The sequence below is a fragment of the Rhinolophus ferrumequinum genome, chromosome 18 (assembly GCF_004115265.2).
Source record: "Rhinolophus ferrumequinum isolate MPI-CBG mRhiFer1 chromosome 18, mRhiFer1_v1.p, whole genome shotgun sequence".
Classification (NCBI taxonomy): domain Eukaryota; kingdom Metazoa; phylum Chordata; class Mammalia; order Chiroptera; family Rhinolophidae; genus Rhinolophus; species Rhinolophus ferrumequinum.
The window spans coordinates 62,242,929-62,253,025 of record NC_046301.1 but is presented as its reverse complement, the minus strand read 5'-3'; the positions used below and the strand labels follow the sequence as shown (position 1 = coordinate 62,253,025).

General features: G+C 59.0%; 1 protein-coding gene across 2 annotated transcripts; it reads left to right on the top strand.

Annotated features, from left to right (window-relative positions):
- The first annotated feature begins 256 nt into the window (after positions 1-256).
- On the top strand, positions 257-8,371 carry BSG (basigin (Ok blood group)). 2 transcript variants are annotated; one of them, XM_033135174.1, is made up of 8 exons: positions 257-439; positions 5,616-5,772; positions 6,368-6,450; positions 6,571-6,707; positions 6,781-7,057; positions 7,453-7,477; positions 7,605-7,687; positions 8,104-8,371. In XM_033135174.1, exons 1-7 carry the CDS (start codon positions 373-375, stop codon positions 7,666-7,668), a joined length of 810 nt encoding a protein of 269 aa, XP_032991065.1. In that variant the 5' UTR covers positions 257-372; the 3' UTR covers positions 7,669-7,687; positions 8,104-8,371. The 2 variants fall into 2 exon arrangements, with proteins under 2 accessions (XP_032991065.1, XP_032991064.1); XM_033135173.1 differs by having other exon boundaries at positions 7,897-8,371.
- The last annotated feature ends 1,726 nt before the right edge of the window (positions 8,372-10,097 follow it).

The following is a 10,097-nucleotide window of genomic DNA, read 5'->3' as shown; positions in this document are numbered from 1 at the left end:
AGGATCCCTTAATGTTTTTTTGTTGTGGTAAAATACACATAATAAAAATTGAGCATTTTTGCCACTTTTGAGTGCACAGTTCAGTTCTCAACACTTTCTAAAAGAATGAAAGCCTCGCTCGCATTTCTTAGCAACGTAGCCACGCCCCTAGGCCGCAGGGCGTGGCGCGCCGGAGTCACATGCGCCGCCTTCCAGGCTTCCGTAGAGCAAGCCTGCCAGGGCCAGCGCGTGCGTACGTGCGTCTACACGCGTGCGCAGGCGGCGGCCAGCGCGCCCCGCCCTTGCGACACCGCCCTGCGTGCGCGCGCCCAGCCAGCCCCTTGGATTATTACAGCGCCGGGGGCGGTGGTTGGCGTCGGGCAAGGCGGCGACATGGCGACAACGCTGCTTGTAGTATTGGGGCTCGCGCTGCTGAGCGCTGACAGAGGCACCGGGGCGGGTGAGAACTGGTCGGGCGGGGGCCGTGGGTTCGCCCTCGGGGGTCCAGCCGGGCGGGGGTGGAGGTGAAGCCCCGTCCTCCTAGGGGAACCCGTGAGCTCCGGCGGAGACAGTGCCCGGGGTTTGGGGCGCTCCGAGGACTCCCCGCCGAGGTGGTATGTTGGGAAGCCCCGGCTTGGGGTCTCGGGGATCCGACCAGGACGATACTGAAGTCCCAGATTTTTGGCGGCCTGGGGGAGGGCGGGGTCTGGGAGCTGTTGTGACCCCTGGTGAGGGCACCTGGGGAGGGGATCTGGAAGCGGCCCCCCACCCTTCCCCCGCTGGGGAAGGGACGAAGCGGCTGGGTCTTGGGATCGGGGGCCCAGGGACCTGAGGAAGCAACTTGAGGGTGAGGTTCCCCGGCCTGGGTGTGCGGGGCAAGGGGCGAGAAGGGCCCTCCGGACTCCCTGGGGCGCTTAGCTCTTATCTGGAAAGCGGGCTGTTGTCCTCAAGTGGACGCTGGAAGCAAATGCACTTGAGCGTCCCTGAAGCTGGCGGCCGTCGAACTGGCAGGGATTGTCATTCTTGCTGGGATTTAGGTCCCGACTCTCCTGGGTGTGCATCTGCTCCTGGTGTTCACCCAAACTTTTAAACCCTTGTAGGGAGGCCGACATGCTCTATTGCCTTAGGTTTTGTCTGATTTCTGGGCACAGATAAAACTGGTTTAATCCACCAGCCTCCTTTTACAGGGGTGGAAACTGAGGCTCCGGATGGGAGGGGGATGTTCCAAGGTCACCGTGAGGTCGCCCTGGCCACCCAGTTCAGAGCAGGAAGTGGAAAAGGTTGTGTATACAGACTCTCAAACAGCATTCAGTTTTCAGAGCTGTTAGGAGGAGTGGGCAGGGTTTTAGGGGTGGGCAGATGTGGTTTGGAGAAGGCTCGGGGGGAAAATGGGTTAAGGTGCAGTTTTCCAGGAGAAAGCCTGACAGACGTTTTCTTCCCCTGTGGAGACTTTCTTTCTGGTTCTGGGTTACCAATTTAGTGACCGGCATGTAGGGAGCAAAGTGCAGACGTGAAAGTTTTGTGGCACTGAGCCCTGGAGGGGCTGCCTCTTGTAGAAGTTTCACCGGCTTACTCCTGACCTACTTTAAGATCTCAGTTCGCCTCTTCCTCTTCTTATAATCAAAACGGCCATTTATCGAATGCCTCTGGGCTACCTGTCTGCCCACCAGCGCTCTCTGGAAAGACTTACGTAGGACCCGTAGTCGAAGTGAATTCGGAAGATAAGCAGCTGGGGCCTCGGTGGCTGGAGACAGCCAAGGGGGTTAAGGGACCGTGGTTTCCTCTGCTGTGGCGCACAGCCCCCCAGTGTGCTCCTCGCCTCAGAGCCCCAGCCAGGAAGCCAGGAGGCTCTGTGTGGGTGCAGGTTGGGGGCTTTTCTTGCATGCTCCCTGCATGGGGTTCACTATGCCCTCTGACCCCCTGGGACTCCTGTCTGTTTTGTTTTCCTTTTTTACTTTTGACAGCTCCCCCTTTCCCAGGAACTCTTGAAAATATCTGAAAGTCTTTCAGAGGATGTCACCACATGTTCCTTTTCTCCCTGGGAGGAGTGACTTAGTGACAGTGTTTGCATATTCAGGCCAGCTCAGCACCCCAGGAATGCTCTGGGTGCTCTGCTGGGAGACCCTGGCTATCCCTAGGATTGCCCGGGGTCCTGTCATTCCGGCCAGCACGTTGGGAGGGCATGGGCTTGCCATCTGGGTTCCAAGGGCTGATGACTTGGCCTCTCTGAACTGCCTCCTGGTGGGATGGAGAGGAGGGTGGTGAGGTGGGGAGCCCACGGCTGGTCCCCAGAAATGCTCTTGGCTCCTATCTGGGGCCTGCAGTGCTGCTGTGGGTGGGAGGAGGGTGGGGACCTGCAGCCTCATCCTGATAGCTCCTGGGCAGTTCACCACGAGGCCTGCCTGGCCCTGCTCCCCAGCCTGGCTGCCTAGTGGGCACTGAGCAGGGGTGGCTGTTTTTAGATGAAGGTGACTTTACTTGAGAGCGTGGGTTACAGTCACAGGGCTGGAATGCAATTTTCACTTTCCACTCCCTGTGGATTGGGGTTGCTCCCCACCATCTCCTAGGCCCTGGGTTTGGCCAGGGGTTGCCAGAAGATGTGCTTTTCAAACTTTCTCAAGCATGGACGTCCTCCCAGAAAGCCCCTTGAGACCTTTTTCCTAATGGTCCTGTCCCAGTATTGTTTTACTATCACAGATGTTAGCATCACTTCTACCACAGATGTCTCTGTGCGTGACCCCGAGTAGGGTCACAACCACTAATGCCTAAGATACCCCTCCACACACACACTTACACGCACCCTTGGGAGTGACGGGGCCCTGTTGAGGGTACATAAGAGAGGTGGCCACATGGTGGTTAGCTCACGGGCTCCTTCGGGTGACCACTGTCATGTGGCCCAAGTGTGGCCTGGCTTGGTCCCCTGCAGTGTGTGGCCTTCAGGCCAGGGCAGAGGTGTGGGCCCGAGGGGCTTTAGGCTGGCTGTCAGGCCACCTCTGTTGCCACACCCGAGGCAGATGCAGCTGGGACAAGATCTGACCCAGCTTTCTAGCGGCCCTGGGTGAGGAGATTAGAGCACTGCAGGGGCTGAGGCTCTAGGGTAGAGAGCAGGCCTGTCTAGCAGGAGGCCTGCCTGGGCCTCGCTTCCAGCCCTGACTCATTGCTTCCAGCTCTGCACATAGCTGGTGTTTTGCAATCTTGGGAAGTTTTGACTCCTGAGAAGTGTGGATTACCGGGAGGTGATTCTTTTGTGATAATGGCACTGCCACAGAAGTTTCCAGCTTCCAGCTTCACACCTTCGTCTGGTTGTAACTGTTCCTGTCCTGAGTCCTGGGAATTGCTTTTGGGTCATCCCAGGTGAGGGGACATGAAGGTCCACCTGTCCCAGGGTCTCGGGGCCACCTCACCCCAAAGCAGACAGTCTGAGGCCCCAGGGTCATAGCCAGGGCCATGAGTGTGTGTGTGTCCATGTGCGCTCTGTGGGTACACGTCTGTGTGCCCCTTCTGCCCACACGCACACATGCTGTGGTGTGCGCGTGGGCATGCTCTGGAGCAGGGTGCGCCCCAGCCCCAGCGCCTCCTTGCCTTTCCTGTCTGGCCTTGGTCTAGCATTCTGCTTCATCCCCTGCTTGCCTGGAGTTCTGACACGTCATGTCCTCTTTTAAAGTAAGAGCCAGCAGGTGGCTGGCAGTGGGGCAGTGAGAACTGGCCTGCCCAGGAAGGGGCCCCCTCCTGGCTGTGCACGTGTCCTGTCCACGGGCTGGCCACCATCCCCCCAGATTAGACACGCAGCTGGGCAGCTGGGACTGCGGGCGTCAGTCTGCAGTGGCATGGTGGGGGCACTGTTAGCCACAGAGGACCACGTTCCGGGCCCTGGCTGTTGCCCTGGGACCTGGTGAGGGGCTGGGGCCACGCTGATCTCTGCCTGAGGAGGAGACAGTGTATTGTGCCCATGGATCATTCCAGAAAATAGCCCAGCTGTGGTGTCCCTTGGATAAAGGGTTCCTGCTGCTCTTTCGGGTTTTGAGGGTTAGTTTTCTTTTTTGGGGCGTGGAGCGTAGTTGTCTTAGAGACTTCCCTGTCTGTGTGTGGACGAGGGAGGCGAAGCGGAGTCTGCTCTCAGGGGGACCCCAGTGTGGCAGCCAGTGGACACAGGCCTTTCCTGTTCTTTACTTTTGGGTTGGGGTGCTCCCCGCGGAATCGGTTTACACTGGTGCTGAGGCCAGGCCCCTAAGATGACTGTCCAGACAGGGCTAACGACCTCTGATCATTCTGCCCAGTTTCACGTGTGTTGTTCTGCAGTTTCAGTTATGTTGTCAGAAATCACTATGACCTCAAGGAGGCAGGGGTCCTGATGGCCACCACCCTGCTGGCCTTCTTGTGATTGCTTTTCTCAGAGGAAGTTGTTCGCATATAGTCTCGTAGTCTGCTTTTTTTACTTAACTTTGTGCCACATACTAAAAGGAAGGGAAGCTTATTGCAAGCAGCCCTGGCTGGACCTCTTCATGGCCAATCCAGTAGGCGCAGCCTATAGAAGGGGCAACTTGGGAGCCCCAGGGAAACAGACACTTCTGAGTAAAGCTTAGCTGCTGTGCTGGGAACCTTCCCAAAGGAGGCAGGTGGGGCCAGTGGGGGCAGCCCCGTGATGCCTGGGTGTGTCCCCACAACTCCTGCCCCAGCCCTGGGACAGGGCTGCAGTGTGGACACAGCTGGGCTCCCTCCCCTCACCCTTGACTTCCAGCCCATTGAGCACCTGCCCAGCTCCCTCCCGAATATGGAGGCTGGGGTCTGTCTCCGCTCCCTGACCCCTGGAGAGGAGCCCTCCCTGCTGTCGCCCAGTCTCACGTGCTTGTCACCTTCTGGTTCTAGCTAATTTTTACATTTTGGCTTCTCAAGAGAACGTCCTACAGTAACGGGACATTGGCCTAATTGGAAATGAGTGCAGGGGACTTTGGCCGCTGAGAGTCCACCCTCAGTGTCCTAGGTAGGACATCAGATTGTCTTCTGTATAGTGGATTTGTGGCAAGTGCAGGTGGGCTGTGGGAGCTCTTGACCTTCTGGGAAGAAGGTTCCTTCCAGGATGGAGGCAGCTGGAAGCCCCTGGCCCTGCCATCACCTGTGCTGCCCTGCCTGGTAGCCGAGCACACCTGTGGCCACCACGGGTGGCCTTGTTTTGGTGAAGGACAGAGAGAAGGTGCAAGACCATCCCGTGGAGGAGTGGTGGCCTGAGCAGTGATAGATTCACTTTTTAGAAAGGAATTTCGGTCGGGGGAGGTGGGTTATCACTTTGTGAGGGGTGAAATGTCTAACTAGTGCATTGTTTTGTACGCCTGAAACTAATTTAAAAAAAAGGAACTCGGGTCAGTGCTGGGCCTGGGCTGCCGAAGCCCGGGTGGGCGTTGGCCTCTGTTCTGCCGCCTGAGGCCAGTTAACGGCCTCCCCACGAAAACTCTGTGGGAAGTGTCCTGAGTGAATGAGCCAGTGCAGTTCCAGGCTTCTTACCAGGGCTGGGCTTCTCTGCCGGGAAGACGCTGTGGCTGCAGAGGAGCCGTTGGGGGGGGGGGGTGGCGGGGCTGGCGGCAGGTGGGCTCCGTCCTTCCCCGCTCCCCTTGCTGATCTCCTGTCGTTTGGCCATCCAGGTAGCAGGATCTCTACTTCCGTAGTTGATGAGAACTCTACAACACGCCTCACCTGCACCTTGAATGACAGCAACATCCCGATCGTTGGCCATCAATGGATGAAGGGGGACAAGGTGCTGCAAGAGGACACGGAGCCAGGCCTGACGACGCAGTACGAGTGCGTGAGGCCCATGGAGGCACCCAGGCCCTTTTTCCTGCAGGTCCTAGCAGAAGAGGGTGGGGCCTGGTTTCTGGGAGTGGTTTTACCCCGGCCCCCTCCCGTCCTGCTCGCTGTTGGACACCTCTGGTCAGTGGGAACAAAGTCAGTGGGCTCGCTTGGGACAGGTGTTAGACCCAGAGTCTGCTCAGACTCCTGGGTCGTGAGAAGCCCAGGAACCCCGGAGGGTCCAGTAACTGCTGGACGTCACAGCTGGCTTCTAAGACCCTCCCTTCCTTGGGGAGCTGGTGGGAAGGGCTTACAACACAGCCCCAGCCTGGAGTCCCCATGTCCCTGGCACTCAAGGCCACACACTGAAGCCTTGTGCTAACTGGGGCCCCAACTGGAAACACAGCCCTCCTGTTTAGAGGATGCTGGGCACAAAGGCTCTTGATGCGGGCGCCACGGCAGGAGGCAGCCAAGCCCGGCTGCCGTGCCAGCATCTCAGCCCTCTTCCTGCAGGGTCTTCTGACCATGACCACCTCGGCCTTGCTGTGGTCCCGCAGGGTCCCCTGCAGCTTGCAGTGGGTTGGCTCACAGCTGTGTCTGCTTGCAGGGTGGACATAGACAAGCGTGCGGGACAGTACTTCTGCGTGTTCCTCCCGGAGACTGTGGGCAGGGCCAGCGTGAACGTGGAGGGTGAGGCCTACGACCCCGGAGGGGCTCGTCCACAGCTGGGCATCAGGAGCCCACACACTGGGGGAGGCTGGGCTGCTCCAGGCCATGGGCCTCAAGCTTCTGTGCTCTGCTGTCCTCTAGGGCCCCCCAAGGTGAATGCTGTGAAGAAGTCAGAGCAAGCCACTGAGCGGGAGGAGGTCGTGCTGGTCTGCAAGTCGGAATCCTTCCCCCCGGTCAGCAACTGGGAGTGGTACAAGATTAGTGATGCCGGAGACCAGGTGAGGGCCCGGCCTGCCTGGGGGGGACATGGGGCCTGAGCTTCGGTGCCCTACAAGGTCTGCCTGCCCCCAGGTCCTCACCAACAACTCCCAGGACAGGATATTCGTGGTGTCCACGGAGACAAAGACGGAGCTGCACATCCGGGACCTGGACCTGAAGGTGGACTCTGGCCAGTACATCTGCAACGGCACCAGTGCAGAGGGCAGCGGGCATGCCGTCATCACACTGCGCGTGCGTAGCCACCTTGCCGCCCTCTGGCCCTTCCTGGGCATCGTGGCAGAGGTGCTCGTGCTGGTCACCATCATCTTCATCTATGAGAAGCGGCGGAAGCCGGATGAGGTCCTGGATGGTGAGCCGGCCCGGTGACCTCTGCGCCCCAGCTGTGGGGGGCCTGGGGCTTGGCACCATCCAGGAGTGCGGGACAGAAGAAGGCACTTTGTGGTTCTCGGCTGGGGGCGGGGGGGGGGGGTCTGCCTGCCCGCATAGCCTTGTGGGTAACTCCTGTGAGTGGCTGCCGTCGGTTGCTTGGGGCCCCAGGGCTGTGCATGAGTGAGCTGTGACTGCCTGGTGGAGCTGGGAAACCGGGGCTGCCCAGGCAGGTGGGGGCTTGTTTGGGGGTACATGTCCCAGGAGCGAGACTGCCTCCGCATGTGTCCAGTCGTGGACACTGAGGGTGGGGCCCAGTAGGACAGGAGCCATCCTGATGCCTGTTCTTCTCTTGCACGTGGCTACGCGTCTGCATAGATGAGGACACCGGCTCCGCTCCCCTGTGAGTGCTGGCCTTGCTGGGGGTTGGGGCCTTCGGCTGGGAGGATCCCCTCTATCGCTGATGTTGGTGGGCGAGGGGCGGCTGCTTTGTCCTCTTAAGCGCTGAAAAGTTCCCCTCCTTTTCCCAGGAAGAGTAGTGGGCACCACGTGAACGACAAAGGCAAGAATGTCCGCCAGAGGAACGCCAGCTAAGTGCGCTCCCATGCCGGAGGTGAGGGCAGCTGTGGGCTGGGGTCTCTACCCTGCCCTCCCTGCAGGTGGCGCATTTGTGCTATTCCCAGGGCTGTCGTAGAGCAAAGCACACTAGTGAGAGCACACCACACTGGATTCAGATCACACCTTCTCTCCTTTTTAAAAGAATTAAGCTAGGCTTTTCTCTATGGAATTCCATTCCTTAGGGGTTTTGTTTTTTCTTTTAAGAGCGCCTCGGCTAGATGTGAGGTTCTGTGTGAGACTCCTGCTGGCCCCTGCCTGTCCCCGTACTGGCCCCCCACCCCTAACCTGGGCATTTAGCCTCCTGGTCCATCACACTGGGGGGCAGTGGAAGGCAGACTGCATTTTTCCAAGGCTCCTGCCATGGCTCCAGCATCCTGCTCGTCTACAGCCACTGCTGTTGTGTCACCGCAGGTCTGTGTGACATGGGACAGTCCTGCCTGCATGGCCGCCCCTCAGGTATCCTCCCTCACTGCTCCAGCAGTCCCCACACTGAGGGGTGGTCTGGTTGACCATCGCAGCGGGAGTTTCTGTGACGGCTTTTTTCCTGTCTGCCTATGGCGACTGCAGAATCGCCCTCGGCAGCTGGGCCTGAGGCTTCTTCCTGTCCACAGCATCCTGACTCCCACGGGAACCCCCACCCCACTTGCCTGCTCACCAATAAAGTCTGCCCCACCTTGTCCTCTTCTGGCTCTTGTCTGTGCTGGGCCTGGGTCTCACCAGGAGAGCTTGGGGGCGGTCGGCTGGTGGGGCCGAGTGCCAGGTGGTGCTGAGGCTCCAAGTGACGTTGGGGTGCGTGGTGGGGTGGGGCTGACACCTGGGCCAGGAGCCTTGTTCCCAGGACAAAGGGTAAAGGCAGGGCGAGGGGGCGGTCACCAGCTGTTTCAGAGGGCCTGGACAACACCCGGCCATCCTTCCCTCTGGTCACCACCAGAGGGTGCCACGTGCACACCACTGAGAGGGCCTTGGGCTGTGAAGCCCATTGGCAGAGCCCCTGGTTTAGGCCTGGTCCTCTGTGCCCTCTAGCTGTACACACCTGGGCCACTGAAACTTTTCAGTGGCCTGGAAGATACGTATACCCACTTGTTCGTGCAGCAGCACTGATTGGGCACCAGTGGTGTGCCTGGGGCTGGGAGTTGTTTGGGCAGGCCCCGGGTCCAGTGAGAACCAATCCCGTGATCAAGGAGGTGACAACGAGGCTGGCACCTCACAGGCTTGACTGGGCCTTCTTGTCACAACGGGCACATGCATGGGAGTTTGCGTGCTTGGGGCTGGCTGGGCAGCTGCACTGGGTTCCTCATCCAGACAAAGTGTGGGACAGCACCTGGTGTTGGGGTGACTTCCTGGAGCCCAGGGCAGCAGATGGGGTGTGCTGTGGACAGGCGAGCAAACAGCCCAAAGCACCCGACCCCCAGGACGGAGTGCTGCTTGACCTGCATGGGTCACCGTCCAATCTTTTTGCACATAAACCTGATTACAAAAGTGACCACTGGGCGGCAACTTTGTCCATCCCCTCTAAGGACTCATGTCCATCCATCCAGCAAGCATTGGATGCAGCCCTGTGCCATGGGGCGCGTTCTTGGTGACAGTCTGCTGAGACCTGCCTCAGTTTCCCCAGGGATGGGATGGAGAAGTTACAGCAGCTAAGTCTCAGGATTCATGAGATCATCTTTGGCATGTGCTTGGAGGGTCTAGGGGTCTCAGTCTCAGCCCACCCAGGCAAAGGGACCGTTGGACAAACAAGGGCCCATCCTGGGACAGCTTGGAAATGCCCCACCTGTTTCTCTGGGGGGGCCTTCCCCAAACCCCGACATGGTGCCGTGACCCTAAGAGCACCTCTGCTTTACAGTGGGGACACCCCAAGATCCCACAGTGGTTGGCAGTAAGAGGTTTGGGGACCTTGCCTGGAAGCAGAGGACAGAGCTGCACCAGAAAGGGCCAGAGGTGGGGGGCGCCCTCAGACTGGTATTCTCCCCATCCCTGCCCCATCAGGGGGTTCCTCCTTTGCCTCCTGAGTGAGCTCAGCAGGGACAGGAAACCCAGGAGTCCTAGGTTAACACAGCATGTTGCAAATAGGCCTGGGGGAGGGATGCTGCCTAAGGTCGCTGGCCACTTGGTGTCACCCTGCACAATGGCGTTTGTGTGTGTGGCTCAGACATGAGACACAGCACCCCCCTTCCTAAGCCAGAGGTAAATGTAGGGTCCTAGTCCTGTCACACACACTAATCAAATTCAGTATTTCTTAAGTCTGCACTGGACTTTCCAAGCAGCTTTTGTAGCTTAAACTCTGGGGCCCCTCTCTGGCCCCCAAACTGAGGCCTGTTGGGGGTTCAGAGCCCTATGATGGTGGGGAAGGGGACAAACAGCATGGCAGAGGGGCTGGTTTCCTTTCAGTGGCAGTTTGAGGC

Excerpts from the sequence above, each read along its gene's own strand:
- BSG (XM_033135174.1), top strand. The coding sequence starts at position 373 with ATGGCGACAACGCTGCTTGTAGTATTGGGGCTCGCGCTGCTGAGCGCT. Across the intron at positions 440-5,615 it reads TGACAGAGGCACCGGGGCGG|GTAGCAGGATCTCTACTTCC; the intron begins GTGAGAACTGGT and ends TTGGCCATCCAG. Across the intron at positions 5,773-6,367 it reads GGCCTGACGACGCAGTACGA|GGTGGACATAGACAAGCGTG; the intron begins GTGCGTGAGGCC and ends GTCTGCTTGCAG.